The sequence below is a fragment of the Gymnoscopelus braueri genome (assembly GCF_963280865.1).
Source record: "Gymnoscopelus braueri genome assembly, chromosome: 6".
NCBI lineage: Eukaryota > Metazoa > Chordata > Actinopteri > Myctophiformes > Myctophidae > Gymnoscopelus > Gymnoscopelus braueri.
Window position 1 is genome coordinate 36,049,240 of NC_137607.1, and position 18,272 is coordinate 36,067,511.

An 18,272-nucleotide genomic window follows, 5' to 3' on the forward strand; every position below is an offset into this window, starting at 1 on the left:
TACAAATCTGTGCTGTACGTGCACACGTTTAAAATGCACACTGTGGTAGCATTATCTAAGCCTGAAAGCATGTTGTCACTTTACTTTCCTTACTTCCAGGGAATAGACAGACATGCTAGGACGTGTATCCCTTACATCTTCCAAACAGCCGTCCACACCTCTTCATGGTATGAAGAGAAGACGACTCATAGGCTTTCCTGGTGGCATGCAGGGATCAGTCAGAGCTTGTGAAAATTAGCTCAAACTTCAGCCTGATTTCAAAATATCCTATTATCATGAAATAAGTATTGTTTTGGTCCCCCCCCACTCCCTTCTCTCTCTCTTCCTCTCCCTCCCTCTCTACCCCCTCTCTCTCTCCATATCTCCCCCCTCTCTCTCTCCCCCTCTCTCTCTCTCCTCTCTCTCTCTCTCTCTCTCTCTCTCTCTCTCCTCTCTCTCTCCCTCCCCACACTCTCTCTCTGTCTCTCTCTCTCTCCTGGTCTGTGTTGCTGTCTTCTCACTTTACAGAAAAAAGTGATCTCCGGGGCGGCTTCAACCAGACTCTCAAAGCAGGTCTGGGCAGTTCCCCTGTTTACCTTTTTTTTTCTCCCCCACCTGGCTCCTCCCACTCTCTGGCTCCTCCCACCCCCTGGCTCCAGCACTTCCTGATCACCTTGGCCGGTTGTCACAGGAACACAGTCTCCCTGATCCAGTCCTGGTGGAGAATTCCCCCCCGGGAACGGGACAAAACATGGACGGATAACGTTTCTCAGCTGAAAACCAACAGCCAATGAACAGGCCCAGTGACTGCTGGGACAAAGTCCTTTATTTGCCCAGTGGCTCACTCCCCCCTCCCTCCCTCCCTCCCTCCCTCCCTCTCTCTCTTTCCCAGTGACAGTTCTAATGTTACACACCCTCTCCTAAGGTCGTTTACCTGGCCAGGTGAACTGCACCACTGAAAGAGAACAACATCGCCTGGGAAGTCATGTAAGTACAGCGGTCACGCTAACTTTTTACTGTTAGACTCCACAGTGTAAGAGGCAGGGAAGTGAAACAAGACTTATTGCTGAAGGTGTGCGTCGGTTACTAAAATCTGAGAGCGGTTCGTAAAGGTTAAAGTTTGACTCGCTAATTAGGAGGAAGACATTTGTTCCATGTGCCTGTTGTTGAAGGCGCGGTATTTGCATGGAGGATATTCATTTACCTTTCTTGTCCCGCTGTGTGAGTGTACAGTATGTGGGCACTCTCGGCTTATATCTGTACGTATTGTATGTGTGCTGGGTGTGTGCATGTGTTAATGTACTAATTACATGTACTGTATACACCTTTTGTGTGTGTAAATGTGTACTTTTCCTCTGTCCTCACACGCACGCACACACACGCACACACACACACGCACACGCACACGCACACGCACACGCGCACGCACACGCACACGCACACGCACACACACACGCACACACACACACACACACCCTGATGCCATGGCTGAAAAGCCTTATTCTTAAACCCTATATACGCGTACTTCGTTGACCAGGGTCCCCCAGGGGTCTGTACTTGTCCCCCTCCTTTTTTTCTCCCCTGTACACCAAATCTCTTTGCTGGAAATAACCAATCTACAAGCAGTCAATGCGTTGTGAGCTTGTAGATTGGTTATTTTCCCTGAGTGTTTGCCTATTTTTGCAAATGTTCGCCTATTATGACATACCTAGAATAGGGACGCTAGGGTTCATGTGTTTAAATCGCATTCCACACCTACTATTCACCCTAAATAGAGCTGAATGGTGTAATAGGATGATAGAATTTGAATCTATTCTGTTCAGGGTATCATTTGTGTCGAGTATGCTGACTTTTGGAATGAGAATCGGATTTCTTGCAAATAAAAGGGGGATAAAAGAAAGGCTTGCAGCACAAGCATAATATGTTACATAACATCACTTTCATCCTTCAAGCCCAGAGAGAGTGTTTGATTCGGTGCCGTTATGTCTACAGTATATGGCACAATATATGGCACGTTTTGTGATGTGTGTGTGTCTGTACATTCTTCCCATGTGAGTGCGAAGGTTGTTCACAGGGTGTGTGTCCTCATTGTTGCATTCTCTCAAACTTGTCACCCTGTGTGTCACTTCTTTTTATGGCATCGCCCCTAAACAGTGCAGTAATTCACTCTGTAATAATCCACCTGGTGAAATTTGAATTATTCATTCATCTGGTCACTATCAATCACAAGGTCTCAGGCAGCATATTCTCTCTCTCTCTCTCTCTCTCTCTCTCTCTCTCTCTCTCTCTCTCTGTCTCTCTCTCTCGCTCTCTCCCTTTCTCTCTCTCTCTCTCTCCTGTTTACGATGTCAAGTGTGGGGGCATGAAAACAGGTTTATACACAAACTGAATTCCGTTGAAGCCTTTCTGGAATGTTCTGTCTGAGAGAGACATGTCCGAACAGACACGGTTCTTTTCCTACTGTTCTTTTGCTACTGAGACAACACAAATAGGTCTGTGTGGACCTGAGCCTCGACTTGTGTCTGATCCCTGACTGACTGCCGTGAGCGGCCTATAGCCTCCTCCATGTGATTGGCTCATTGGACTTCTTAGTACACGTATGACAGGGTTCTGATTTGTTTCTATTAGTCCTTTGAGTCCTAGACCACCGATTATCAATATTTTGATCAAAAACGTTTTCTTTATTTAACCACTTAAAGGACAACTTCACCCATTTTCAACTTATCTTCATATAATTGGTCCTCACTACTGCTCATTATAATATGGTCATTTTTATGTCTACATGGTCTGTGTCTCAGAGTAGGGCTGTGGACATTTCAATAATCCGCCTACCAGTGACATCATCTGTAGGCAGGTTTGGTCATTTCAAATGAAGATTTCACATTTTCTATTTCAAGTTTTGTTAATGCAAGAACAATAGCTTCTATTATGGCATGCTAACTTTCCAGGAATAGAAAGCCTGCAGTTTCTATTAGCTCTGATTCCCCATCGATGATGTCACTGCTAGGCAGGTTTCTTAACTGTCCACAAACCTTCTCTGAGACAAAAATGTTACCATATTATAATGAGCATTAGTGAGGACCAATTATATGAAGATAGGTTGAAAATGGGTGAAGCCGTCCTTTAAAGGAGCAATGGAGTAGGACCAGTGAAGTCTCCGGTAGGAGAATCAATTGAGTCTCCTACTGACTAGCCACCGGTCATCGAATTATTGGCTGAGGAATGTGACAAAAAAAAAAAAAAAAAAACATGAATTCAAGGCTTCTTGGGGTGTGTAATTGATAGAAAATAAGTTTTTTTTTTGTTGTATAAACTACTCCTTTAAACAAAAAAAATCAAAATAAATAGCTGTTCACAATGCGCTTAATCTGGACACATCAGCTGCATAAATGCCGACTTATTTGACTTGTCGCCAACAAGTCAAATAATGGCCAATATATGGTCCAAAATGATATTATCAGTCATGCAGGCTATAGTGGATACAGGTACTGTATTAGTTTAGCAGAGAGATGTTTTTGCTTATTACGTCTTCACTCAAATTCAAAGAACATTTCCTTTCACTCAAATTCAAAGAACATTTCCTTTCACTCAAAATCAAAGACCATTTCCTTTCACTCAAATTCAAAGAACATTTCCTTCCACTTAAATATCGAAAAGTCAATTACGTTGTACCTGGGCTGAGACGTCCTTAGCAAGGCTTTGTTCCTGCTTGTCTGTGACACGAACCAGAGGCGAGTTCATGCATGACCACGCCTCTCAGTGTGCTACAGATGCAAGGCTGTGTTTACACTATAGTATGTGCAAGTGAACATGACTGCCTCACTCAGCATCTATAGCGGCAAAACACGTTAGAGCAAAAACGATTAATGCTATAGTTAACGTCAAGAAGGCCTGTGCTTGGTTGTTGAGTGACGGGTGGCATGTACGTACAAGCAGTGTGGGCGGGACGGGCCTGGGCTTTGCACAGAGGGTGTGTATGTTTGATCCATATCAGGGTTTTATTGTAGTGCTGCACGCCTTTTGTATACGGTTGCTGTCGGGCAGAAAACTTGTATGTCCAAAATGGTTACTTCTCAGGAAATGGAAAAAATAACCTGTGTTCATGTTCTGATGGATCCAATGTAGTCACTATTTAGTCCCAAGCTCTTTTCTTTGGATCAATAACCTATTTATAAAACCCACAGACTCACTTAATCACTGTCAAAATCTTTCACTTTCATTTCGACATAGAAAGTCGAAATATGGCGATACAAGGTTTCTGGCCGACGGCGACGATATACTGTTTATCCCGCATCCACGTGAAAACAGGACATTTACATGGCAACACAACCAGTTTCACCATTGACACCAAACACGCTGAGGTAAACAATCCCCCTGTCATGGGGTCATCTTTCAGACCCAGGCGGGAGGTAGGGAATGAGCTGACTTGGCACAACCGTGTGTCATTATTAACTCATCAAGTCATTCCGGATCACACAGCAGGCCAACCACACTGTGTCAAAGGTCTCTGTCTCACTATGTAAACCAATGGTCTCAACTGGTTTAATCAGAACTCTCACTGCAGAAAATGTAGACAAATAATACACAGAGATACATTGTTGGAATTGTTTAATTAAGGAAAGGAGAGAACATGTACAGTATGTTGGCTACTTGTTCACATGTTTTTTGGATATTTAGATTTGTTTTGCTTGACCAGAAATGTTAAGAATGTTAATTAGATAGTGTGTTGTTTAGACAGATGCTAGGTTTGTTGTTTGCCTTGTATACTAGTTTCTTTGAAGCACTACATTGTTCTCTTTGCACTCTACTTATGTGACTCTGTTACTGTCATTTGTTGACTAGGGCTCATGCTTATACTCTGCTTACTCTGATTTCACACTTGTAAGTCCCTCTGCAAAAGAGCGTACCTGCTAAATGTCTAAATTGAAAATTGTAAATTACATATTGAATTTCAATGCTTGGTCCATAAAGATGTGACACATTGCAAGCTTGTAGAATGGCTCATTTCGGTGCATAACACCCATGCACCGTGTAACTCAAGCTTTAGAAGCTACCTACATATTAGATTGGGATAAGGAGGCAGACAATCAAGGCAAGGTTATCTGGGACATATGGCAAAGAGGTCGCTGAATAGAAAGCTAGTTAAACGTTTTCTTCTTTTTTTCTGCCTTACCGGCACAAAGGCCATGTCAAAAGAAAATAGAGTGACTCTGGAGGCTCGTTCTGAATTCAAACACATGCTTTTTTTCTCCTCTCTTTTTATTCGCGGAGACAAAAAGTCAAAGTGGAAAACGGCTACGGCAGTCATGAGTGATTGAGCTCGGCTGTAGGGCCCCGCCTGAAGCCCTCACATTAATCACGCTGGTTTGCGCTATATTGGACTGCTGATGTGGTTATTAATAGGACATCATCGGCGGTCACGTCTTAGCTTGTCTCCCCTCTCCGGGGCGGAGCGAGCCGGCACGACTGCGATGGCACTGCCATCTTGCCACTTTGGGGATTAGCACTGAGCTCTCCTGAGATGCTCCCCGGGCACGGGCGTGTCCTATGAATACAAATGCTGTGTGTGTGCGTGCGTGCGTGCGTGCGTGCGTGCGTGCGTGCGTGCGTGCGTGCGTGCGTGCGTGTATAAGGTGTAGTGTGTCTGCATTCGGTGAGAGGGTGAATATCTCTGTCTGACCGTCTCTCTATGTATCCATGTGCCTAGTCCCTGTGTGTTTGCACACACACGTTTGTAATGATGAGACCGTCCAAGCATGCAGCGTTACACGTGTGATCTCCATTCCAAAGAGCATGGATGATAGTCCGGGTAATGCGTGTTTGCGATAGAGGTCAGTACGTATTATGGAGAAATGGCTGGATTGGCTGCCGAACCGTGCTTCCTCTTCGATTGCATTCCAGAGGAGTACTACGTATGATTGTACATTCTGTTCCACCCACTACCCTCACACTATTAGCATTAACTTATCTCCTCTCTTTTCAACATCAAGCCTCCCAGGAGAGGCGACAGGATGAGAATGCATTTCTGTCAACTGACTTGAGATCAGATCACAGGTTTAGGGGGGAGAATACCAAACCGCCTTCATTTTTAATTTTCACATCAATCCTCTTTCCTGTAGCTTTATTTCTTTCCTTCTGCCGGCTGGTATTTGCTCTTGCTCTTTTTTCTCTCACTGTCTCTGACTCTACCTTCCCTTCGTGTTGAGATGAAAGCGCAACGGAGGCGTAGATCAGGGTAGGCCTCAGCGGGCATAGCAGAGCGGGATTGCAGCAGCCCACAGCTGGGAAAGGTGTTACTTTGTTAACCACTTGAGCCCTAGCATCCCTATTCCTGGGGGAATTTGCAACGTGACGATTCCTTTGTACAAGCTTCCGCTTGTAGATTGGCTATTTCCGGCAAGAAAAAAAGAGTGCGCCAAGTACAGTGCCCTGTACTTTGCTCACTCCGTTTTACTAAGTGGTTAAAACTGTTCTCATTATCCTGTCCCTTCCCACCCAGGCACATGCTGTGACCCAATTCTATACTATATATACATAATCTTTGTATATCTATGTTATTTTGGCAGTTTGTATTCAAGAAATCCACACACAGTACAGTAGGCCCACCACCATTTTGTCCGAACAGGACATGACACAGACAGGGATGTCATCGAGCTTTGACTTATGAGGCCTATGAACTGGCGCCGATTTCAAATTCGAAAGCTGCCGAAAACAATATACAGATTTTTTATCGATTTTATTAATCAATTTGTTGATTATTTACCTTAATCCTGTCTTCAATAGCTCTCCCCCTTTCCAGTAGCTACATGTTGCATTGTGGGACAACAGTGCTTTAAAATCCAGCAATTTTAGTATTGCATACTTATATTTTTTAACCACTCAACCTGGCGTGCCTATTTTGGGCATGGCTTTGTAGGTGAAAATGTAAAGAAATCTTTAATAAATAATGACAGTAGCAGATCTACAAGCTCACACTGTATGTTGCGGGATTGCCTATTTTTGCAGATTGACAATTTGTGCTGTTCGTTCCCCAACAAATTATATAGGGCTTAAGTTGTTAAATTAAGTATACCAGTGGTTCTCAGAGTGGGTTCCATGAGGGGGTACCAAATGGTTACAGGTCAGTATCTCTGAGAGTGTACAAATGGAACCAAATGAACCTTTACCAGTCCATTTGGTTCCATTTTATGGCGGTCCTTTTGTTTGAGAACCACTGACGTATACTAGATTAGTGTGAACACACCGTATAGTCGAAATACATTGTGAATTAGCACAGTGGTTCTCAACCTGTGGGTTGGGAACCCCAGGGGGGTCCCCACATGATTTTGGGGGCAGTGACAATTTAAGGACTTTTAAGACCTTTAAAAAAGAAGACAAAAATGAAATGAAAAAAGTGAGAAAATGACTACGTCAAAAGTAAACAAACTATACTCTAAAAACTGGTCAAGCATTGGCCAAATTGTCAAATAATAAGGATAAGGATAATTCCTTTTAATAGGTCCGTTCATGAAAGTCCTTGCGGTCTTGTTTCCAATGAGGGCCTGTGAGCAATTAGGGGTTAAGAGTCTTACTCAGGGACAAATTTCATTTCATCGACACATTTGCTGGCCTGGCCTGGAATTGTACCTGGGGCAACCAGCGCCTCTGGCTCCCTAGGCGGGCTCACTAACCACTCAGCTATTGCCGCCCCTCGAATATAAGAAAGGGGCAGAAAATAGCCGATCTACAAGCTCATATTTTCACAATATATTTATATGTGGAACTGAGTCAAACAAAATGTAATGCCTCAACTCCTGCAATTCCAAGTGCCTGTCAGGGTGGGGGGTCCCCAGTTCAAAAATGATTATTTTGGGGGGTCACAGCCTGAAAAGGTTGAGAACCACTGAATTAGCATACTGTTTACTACAGCCCTGTCTGTGTCCCAATTCTGACTGGAGACATTTGCTGTGTCTTATGTGAGACCCATGAGAGGACTGTTTGTGTTTACCACCAAACGGACTCCCGCCGTGAATTCACATATCGTCTTACTGACGCACACATGTCAGAGCCACGTTTTCACTGCAGCTAGGCGGGACGCACGAGGAGGTCGTTGTTTAGTTGAGCAAAATGTCAGATTGTGCTCATTAGGAGTTTGAGTATTGATGTGTTAAAGCATATGTGTAGAGTCCATGTTTCTTGTTGTTGCTGTCGGGAGGAAACCTTGTATCTCCATATTTCAAATTGTTGTGTTTTCTTTCCGTAAAGTAATGGCCCTAATTTGTTGTATGACAGCGTCTGCCCACAGAATCTGTGAAAATAGCAGATGTGAAAGTGAAAGTGTTTAAATATCGAACCAATGAAAAGTATTAACAAGAGTTTTGCAACTAAATAATAACTACCCCGCATCCATTTGGAACACAGGTTCTTTTTTCCCCCCCCCATTGTTGTTGTTACGGACATACACGGTTTCCCTCCGACAGCGACGTTTGTGGTGGTGAACCATTAGGCATCGTGAATCTTGAGAAGTGGCCAAGAGCCAGTAGTTGGTCCAGATACATGCTAGAGGGGTGCCAACTCTCATGGCTGTTGCCAGGGTGACGTCTGTCTGACTGCGCCCATCTGCTCCTGGTCATGTGAGCGCGGGGAGGCCACCTGTTTTAGCAACGACGTGGCTAATGGCACGTTCACCGCTCATACACAAGGCCTTGATTTAGTTTGTTGCCTTTGTCGCGAGCCAGAAATAGCCGACCTACAAGCTCACAACACGTCGCAGACGCGACGTGTTGTGAGCTCGTAGATCGGTTATTTCTGTCTATTGTAGGTCGAGCGCAAGTCAATTGTTCGGGTGTACTGATGTACACCCAAACAATTGCCTAAAAGGTGCCTAAAAGGAAATTATTATGGTTTTAACTGAGCCTGATCAAATTGGAGACATTGGAGAGAGTGTTTGCATGTTTTTTCTGTATGTGTTTTGTACTGTACTGTATACTTTTCTATGTGTCTAGAATAAAGTTTATTATTATTAATAATTTGTTATTATAGATCCGGCTATACTGTACAGTGCAACATGAACACCTACAGTGGTGATACATGCACATAAGTACGTAATGTAGATGTAAGTAGCACACATGTATGACTGTCTGAAGTCGTGCCACACCAAGCGTGCGTCGCTAAGAGTAAACCACATGGTTCGTTAAATCACACGCGGTGTGCGCTGCGACGAGAGCCAGAGACATATAAGCTACTATATGGCGTGTCCCTGTGCCTGCTGCCCGTGAGATGAGATGTATTGATGTTTCTGTATCTCAGAGAAAACGAGGGAAAAAAACGGACTTTCTCAGTAGGTCGATATCAGCCCTCGGTGCCAGCTGAGAAAATCAAAGTGGAGAAAAATTGAAATCGCGAGGAAAAAAAGAAAAGTCATTAACGCTGCAGCAAGCTCAGAGGGCCTCTGATGACTGTGTCTCATTGCTCTTTGGCTTGTGTGCGTGTGTGCGTGTGTGCGTGTGTGTGAGTGTGTGCGCGTGCGTGCGTGTGTGCGTACGTGCGTGCGTGGGTGGGCGTGTGAATTGTATCTCATCCCCTCATCCCACTCCGCCTATAGGGAAACCAACTTATGAACATTAATCATAACCTGTTTAATTGACATGATAAGCATCTCTCTCTCTCTCTCTCTCTCTCTCTCTCTCTCTCTCTCTACTTCTACTCACTCTACTCCTATTTCCCTTCCTCACAGCTTCCCACGGCCCTCCGTCACCGCTGACAGCATCACCGGACCCCCGACCACCGGACCCCAAACCGGATCCCGACTGACCATGGACGGTTCCGACATGTCCGAAGGCGCCGCGGCCATGTCCGCAGCGGCCACCGCCCCGCCCCTCTCCCCATCTGACTTTGGCATGCTGGCGTCCCCTCCCCCCGGCGACCTGTGCCACTCGTGCGGCCAGCGCCACCTCCTGGAGGAGAACCACGAGTACCACTACAAGGACGAGGTGGACGACGACCTCATCTGCCACATCTGCCTGCAGCCCCTCATCCGGCCTCTGGACACGCCCTGCGGACACACCTACTGCCAGGAGTGCCTGACCAGCTTCCTGCTGGAGAGCGACTTCTGTCCTGTGTGCCGCACGCCGCTCATGCTGCAGACCTGCCGCAAGCCCAGTCTGCTGGTGCACAAGCTGCTGGACAAGCTGACCGTGGCCTGTCCCTTCTCCCAGCACTGTGAGGAGACCATGTCCCGCGGGGACCTGGAGTGCCACATCAAGAGCAGCAGGTAGGTGGGAGACGGCAGCCATGACTCAAAAGCGAAAAGCGTGACGATGATATTGACGCCCGGCACCGCGGAGACCGGTGCAACCGGTTAGTTGATGCCGTGGGCTTGTTTGGTGGTAAAGAAGCTGTGTATTCTTTGGCACATTTGCAGTGCCCTGAAACTGTGTACTCACAGTGGAAGAATCCCAGATAACAGCAGCGCTTTGTGAGAAACAAACTAACAAACAAACAAACAGGAGCACTGCTGGTTGATTTGGTTGAAGGGGGGAGGGCTTCTTTGCTCTTCATTACTGGTTCACACACACACACACACACGCGCGCGCGCACACACACACACACACACACACACACACACACACACACACACACACACACACACACACACACACACACACACACACACACACACACACACACACACACACACACACACACACACACACACACACTCACACTAATTTCCCCACCCTCTGTTCCCTATCTATGCCGAGTCCGACACCAATGCCAGTGGGCAGAGAGAGACAGAGACAGAGGCAGGCAGGCATGCAGACAGACAGACAGACAGACAGACAGACAGACAGACAGACAGACAGACAGACAGACAGACAGACAGACAGACAGACAGACAGACAGACAGACAGACAGACAGACAGACAGACAGACAGACAGACAGAGCCTCTACCAAGGCTTTCATGTCAAATCCAGGGCCCACACTCCTCTCTGTTTACATATCGTTAAAGGCACAGCAGTTGGTTTCTCTCTGCAGTCTGGGCCCGTTTTCATTAACGCTCATTAACACTCGCCCGGCCCAAAGGGCTCTGGGATAATTAGTTCATCCCACACTGTGGAAGCACTGAGTAAACATGGGCTCCTATACCCGTTATGTAACCTCAACCTATAGAACTCTCTCTAGTAGTCTCCCCTAGACACCTCCCAGTGTGTCTCTTTTTCTACCTCCCACTGTCTTCTATCTCTGTCTATTTGTATTTTCCTTTTTTCAGTACTCCTTGGTTCTCCTATATTGCCAGGTTCTCCCGGTTCTCAAACATTTTCATGTCAAGGACCCCCAAGTTATTATCTGAAAGCTTTTGTGCCAGGGACCCCCATTAGTTTTTTCGGGTTAAAATGATTTTTAAATCAAATCAATATTTGTAGATCTAAGCTCACAACTGAGCTTGTATGTCAGCTATTTTCAAAAAGCTTAATATAAAATTGGGTTTACGTGGTTAAACCGATTTCTATGCTATATATTGCTGGGGGGACACCCTGATATCCCCTCAAGGACCCTAAAATCCCCTCAGGGACCACTTTGAGAACCACTGTCCTACACTACAGTATACTCCTTCCATACTCCCGGCTTCTCCTGTACTTGACATCTCTCCTCTGTTCTTTTATCTCTACTCTCTTCCTCTCTCGTCTGTTCCCTGGGATTCCTCTCCTCCTTCTTCTTCACATGCAGCGTGGGTGTTTTAATGAGACGATGGAGAGGTGAGCCGGGGCAAGGAGGTGGGGGTGAATAGGGGGGGGGGGGCTCCCAGTGGAATTGGTCTCCTCTCCCTCCAGTCAGATGGAGTTATCAGTGGAGGCCAGAAGGCTCGCTCCTCGGGGATGAAGCATAAGGTCTGGCTGAAGAGGTGCCCCACAGGTCTCCCTCCCTCCAATCCCATCGATCCCATCCGTTTGGCTTTGTGCTCTTTGTGATCGTGGCCACAGCGTGCATAGCACGACGTGTGGTTCGTGCACTGCAACATCCTTGAGTGTTTAACGGTGTGAAGTGCATGTTCTCAAGTACTGTACTTAAGTAGAATTTTTGAGGTATTTTTTTTACTTTCTTCATTATTTACAATCTTCAATACTTTTACTTCTACTCCAAAAGATTAAAAAAAAAATTATGGAACATTATGCATATTGAGTACTTTTACTTTTGGTACTTAAAGTATATTTTGATACCGATACTTTTGTACTTTTACTCAAGTACATTTGGAATACGGGACTTCTACTTGTTACAGAGTATATCTACAGAACATTGCAGTATTGATACTTTTACTTAAGTAAAACATATGAGTACTTATTCCATCACTGGGGATTTTGCCTGTACATGGATCCCGTTACGTTTTGTGCACGTCTCCGCTTGTGCTTTGTGACGTATTCGTTGCAGGTGTGTCTCCAGTGCCGGTGTTGCATGCATGCATATCTGTCGTTAAGAACTGGTCAAGTCTTTGAGTGTGTTTACACTCTGGCAGGCAAGCCGCTTTGAATTCTGGGCCCAGTGACAACATAATGTCACTGGATCGCCGATATTTGTTAACAAAAATGTATACAATTTGTAAACAATGATGGCATTTTTAGATTCATATTTAGATTCACATATTTGTGAAGTTAACAACTTTCAACCTAGCTTCCCTACTTTGGGAAAGTCATTTAGTGTCTGCAAATGTTTTGACGGTTGACCTAAATGCAGGGGTGGATCTACTATGGGTGGGCTTAAATGGGCCAGGCCCACCCAGATTGACAGCTTGCTCCACCATATAAAAACGTTGCATTCCACCGGACACAGCAGCGTCACATTCCGGCCGCGATGTGGCAGCTGCACTTGATTGCAACCACTTGATGCTTGTACGGTTGTGCTCATAATACTCCACTACAGATACACACCAGGTTGATCCATTCCACCTCGCTGAAAACAGAGAAATAGAGCAGTAGTTCTCAACCTTTTCAGGTCGTGACCCCCTAAATCAGTGGTTCTCAAACTTTTTCATGTCAAGAACCCCCATAATGTATTTGGCCGCAGACCCCCATCTCAAATATTTTGCTCCAGGGACCCCCAAAAGCTCAGATTTGAGTTACAAATGTTCGCTTTAAAAAATATATATTCAAACATTTGCACAAATGTTCATGATTTTTCAAAAATAGCAGATCTACAAGCTCATAACGCGGCACTCGTGCCGCGTTATGAGCTTGTATATCTGCTTTTTTTGAATAGCCAAAGTATAAAAGGTTAAAATTATTGTGATGCTATATTAACACATTTTGCTGGGTACCCCCTGGAACCCCCTCAAGTACCCCTGGGGGTCCCCGGACCCCACTTTGAGAACCAATGCCCTAAATAACCATATTTGAACTGCAGACCCCCCCCCCCACCCTGACAAGCCCTTGTAAATAGATAGATATTGTGAAAATAGCAGATCGGTCTTATTATTTGACAATTTAGCCCATGTTTGACCAGTTTTCATAGTATAGTTTGTTGGTTACGTTTGATGCAGTAATGGTCTTTTTTCATTTTTGTTCTTTATTTTCTAGGTATTAAAGAGGTCTTAAAAGTCCTTAAATTGTCACTTCACTGAGAACCACTGCAATAGAGAGTGACATCATCCAAATCTCATTATAATAAGAAACTCAGATGCATCCAGATTTTTCCAGGCCCAGTCTTAGACACATTCTGTGCTATACTTACTTACATGGCTGTGCTTTTTGGTTAAAGCTATTTTCATCGTCAGCAAACCCTGCAGAGATCGCTCCGCGGGCCGTTGTCATTGTGAAAAAAAGAAATTCTCCAAAGGGCTTCAGAGCTGTTAAGTTCACTTTGTCTTCTGGGAACAAGAGAAGGCGCAGCCCTCATACTTTCCATCACTCACATTCACGTGTGTTTACTTTAATTTGTCACTCGTACCTGAGTGTTCTATTGTGTTTGTTTGGGTCCTTGGCTGTCTGCCACTGCAGTTGACTCAAAATGCTGAGTGTTATGTGACTGTTATGATGGATTGCTCCCAGATTTGCTTGAATTCAGATTACATGACACACTGTGCCCTGTGACGGATTCCATCAAAGCCACAACAAATCCCTTTGCGTGTTTATTTATCTAATAGAACATGCAGCATGCAAATATCATGAGACATGCATGCTTGTGTTTATATGTGTGTGTGTGCATATGCATGTGTGCGTGCGTGCATGCATGCGTGTGTTTGTATGTGCATGCATGCATGTGTGTGTGTGACAGAGAGACAGTGTCAGAGAGAGAAAAAGGCAGAGAATATGAGACCACCTGATGTAATACGGACAGCATGGTCGGTGGATTGGCCAGGTGTCCTGCCCCTGACCTCAATACATCCCCCAGCATGCACCCTGTTGTCAATATGATCAATTCCACAGCGTCACATCTCCCTGCTAAGACTCATCACTCATCTGTATTGTTACATCTTATATGTATATACAGTAGAGTACTTTATATTTTTACTTAAGTAAAAGTATCAATACTGCTATGTAGAAATACTCTGTTACAAGTAGAAGTCCGGTAATCATAATTTACTTGAGTACAAAAGTATTGTCATCAAAATATACTTAAAGTACCAAAAGTAAAAGTACTCATTATGCAGAATGTCCCGTTTCACAAGTTATCCTTATGTCTAAAATGTATAAAAATCTTTAGAAAATAGCAGATCTACAGTAGAAGCTCGTTGTGAGCTTGTAGATTGGCTATTTACCATTAGCCAGTAATGTAGCCAGTAAGTTTAAATAGGGCTGAAGTGGTTAATGTATGTTTTGTAATAATAATCAAAATCTACAAAGTAAATAGTACGTTTTCAAATAATAGTAGTAGAGTAAAGGTACGATATTTGCCTCTGAGATGTAGTGGAATAGAAGTAAAAGTATAGAAAATTGGAAATACTCAAGTAAAGTAAGAGTACCTCAACATCGTACTTAAGTACAGTACTTGAGTACATGTTGCTTTACACCACTGATATACGAATACAATGAGAGTAAAATTATTTGGTTTTGGATGCTCAACATTGTAGAAGCAATATGAACAATAACAAAGAAATCATTTAGAATGGCACATTGTACTGTAAGCTTGTATTATATATCTGCTACTTTTTTTGTAACTTTGTCCTATAATGGCATGTTCAAACTAGGGACACCAGGTTGAAAGCGGATAATGTGGTCAGTATTAGACTCAGACGCATGTATAACTGTATTTCATCGGCAGTTAGACTGCCCCAACGCTCCTGATTTCGTGTATAGAGGGGCGGGTGTATAGAGCCGGCGAGAGACTGCGCCTGATCCCATTGGTTCACCGATCTGTCCGTCAACCCCCGCCCCGTTAACACAACATTACGAGCGACGCCCACTGCACTCTGGTTGGTTGGGAAGTGAAACACTTCCTCATACCGAGTACACCGACGGGCTGGGCCAGGCTTTTATTTTTTAGCAAAACTAAACAATAAAAGCCTGGAGATCGAGGCTAATCGGCAGTTGACTCTTTCATAATCTTACAATCAAACATCTTATTAGCCTCTGTTTATGGTCAGCGTGGGTCAGCATGAGGCAAAAAAAACACCCACCCTCTCATGTCTCCTCAATGGGGTGACGGAATAGACTTCCAAGACCCGTAACTGACTAGGAGTGAGGTAGAGAGAGAATAGAGAAACCGTATTATAGCCTATGTTGGCATTTGCATGCTCTTTTTTCCCCTGCGAGCGCTAATGCTAATGCAGCAGTGTGTGTAATGCCTCCTGCGGGGGCAGGCCGGGCTCTCTTCGCAAACTGCATCCTGTGACAATCCAATTACATTTCCATTTCCTCCCCTGCCCCACAGCCCTGTCGCCATGCAGCACGCGCACATACCCCTGCACAACTTCTGCTTGGGGAACGTACACGCGCACGCACATACACACCCACCCATGAAACATTGATGGAGACGGGGTATTTACAGAGTTAAGTGTCTTCCTCCAGGGGAGCACACAGCTTTGCTCGGATACGTACTAACTACATAGACACTCATCATCTTACTGCCAGATGAGAGAATAGAGAGGAGAGGAGAGGAGAGGAGAGGAGAGGAGAGGAGAGGAGAGGAGAGGAGAGGAGAGGAGAGGAGAGGAGAGGAGAGGAGAGGAGAGGAGAGGAGAAAATGAAAGTGAGATCAGAGACGTGAGAGGAGATAGTGAACATCCTGCGGTGGTAAATCAAATATCTGAGAGTCGGCAATGAAGAATAAAGAGTGAGTGAGCAGGGCGGCACCACAGGCGAGCTCTGCAGCACTGCAGAGAAAGAGAGACAGACAGACAGACAGACAGACAGACAGACAGACAGACAGACAGACAGACAGACAGACAGACAGACAGACAGACAGACAGACAGACAGACAGACAGACAGACAGACAGACAGACAGAGAGACAGAGAGAGAGACAGAGAGAGACAGAGAGAGACAGAGAGAGTAGTGAGAGTAGTGAGTAGGAGGAGTGAGACGAGGAGTGAGACATCGGCAGATGAAAGCCTTGCACAGAGAGGACGGCATGGGGCTTGCGGTAGTAGTTGAACGAATAGTCCTTCAAACACATACTGTAAATGCAGTGTCTGATGGTGTTGAATGTGACGATCAACACCACCATCACCAACTTCAACACATGAACCAATGTCATCACATTCAACACCACCATCATCACTACATTCAACAGCATCACCATCATCATGTTCAACACCATCAACACCACCAACGTCATCACATTCAACACCACCACCATCACCACGTTTAACACCATCACCACCATCATGTTTAAGACCATCAATCAACACCGTCATCACCACTACCATCATCATGTTCAACACCAACCACCACTACCACCATCATCATCATCACATTCAACAACACCATCATCAACACCACATTCAACACCATCATCAACACCACGTTCAACACCATCATCACCACCATCAACACCATCAACAACACCATCATCACCACCACGTTCAACACATCAATATCACGTTCAACACCATGAACCATCATCACCACGTTCAACACCATCACGTGACAACACCAAAATGGTGAATTGTAAATGGTGCATTTATATAGCGCCTTTATTCAAGGCGCTTTACATAGATTGTGCATTACATTCACACATTCATACACACATTCATACACCGATGGCAGAGGAAACTATGCAAGGCACCAACCTGCTCATCGGGAGCAATTTGGGGTTCAGCGTCTTGCTCAAGGACACTTCGACATTAACTCTGGGGGAGCCCGGGATCGAACCGCTCTACCTCCTGAGCCACTGCCGCCCCATCAGCGTCTCTCTATGATACTGTGTGATCTGCTGATACCAAGTCCTGATTAGTTTCCTAAATGAGAGCTGGAGGGGGTCCAGTGAGCGGTCAGGCTGAGCAGTGACATTTGAACCAACACAATGTGTCTGATTAATAAAGTGATTGCAGTCTAACCAAGCTTGCTGGCTGTAGGTTGTGATAAGGCTCTGTGTGTGTGTGTGTGTGTGTGTGTGTGTGTGTGTGTGTGTGTGTGTGTGTGTGTGTGTGTGTGTGTGTGTGTGTGTGTGTGTGTGTGTGTGTGTGTGTGTGTGTGTGTGTGTGTGTGTGTGTGTGTGTGTGTGTGTGCAGACTAGTAGTGTGGAGAGAACATTGTGTGCTGTGGGCTGCTGAGCTGCATTCACACTGCAGACTACACTGTTTCCAAAACATAAAATAAGCCCTATTGCCGAAAATACTAGATCTACAAGCTCACAACGAGTCACCATGTGACGTGTTGTGAAACTTATGTGAAATTATCGTCTATAATTTCATGCCAGGTAACATTGCTGCCGTAAGTGGTAGAAAACTTGATAATGACACGTATATTTTCGATGAAAGTTTGAGTGTAAATAAAGCAGAAGAAGTCTCATCAGTTGGTTAGAGCGCTGGCCATACAGGTACCATCGCAGCATGGTTAGAGTCTGAATCAGGGACCTGTGTAATGCCTGATCTATACTTGGTTGCACGTCATGGCACACACCGAAAATTTAAGATACTGGCGCGCAAGCAAGTATAAATCTGTCTGCCATACCGTTCCTGTTGTTCTTCACTGTGCTAAGAAAAAGCTGAAAATGTCCCCCCCCCCCACAACATTATAGATGGATCAGGCTGGGGTTGATGGGATGACACATACAGCCATCCATCATTGAAGTATGCCTTCATCAGATCACACAATGTTCTCGGATTTCAGCTCAAGACTGGTTACTGAGACGTACTGTACCATGGTTGTTTCGCACAT

General features: G+C 45.0%; 1 protein-coding gene across 2 annotated transcripts in view; it reads left to right on the forward strand.

Annotated features, from left to right (window-relative positions):
* The first annotated feature begins 654 nt into the window (after nt 1-654).
* lnx1 (ligand of numb-protein X 1) overlaps nt 655-18,272 on the forward strand; it is a 66,218-nt gene continuing 48,600 nt past the window's right edge. The window contains exons 1-2 of one of the 2 annotated variants that reach the window (XM_080431995.1): nt 655-966; nt 9,695-10,231. In XM_080431995.1, coding sequence (XP_080288121.1) covers nt 9,774-10,231 — 458 coding nt within the window. In that variant the 5' untranslated portion in view covers nt 655-966; nt 9,695-9,773. The remainder of the gene's footprint in view (nt 967-9,694; nt 10,232-18,272) is intronic. The other variant, XM_080431996.1, reaches the window with a different exon arrangement.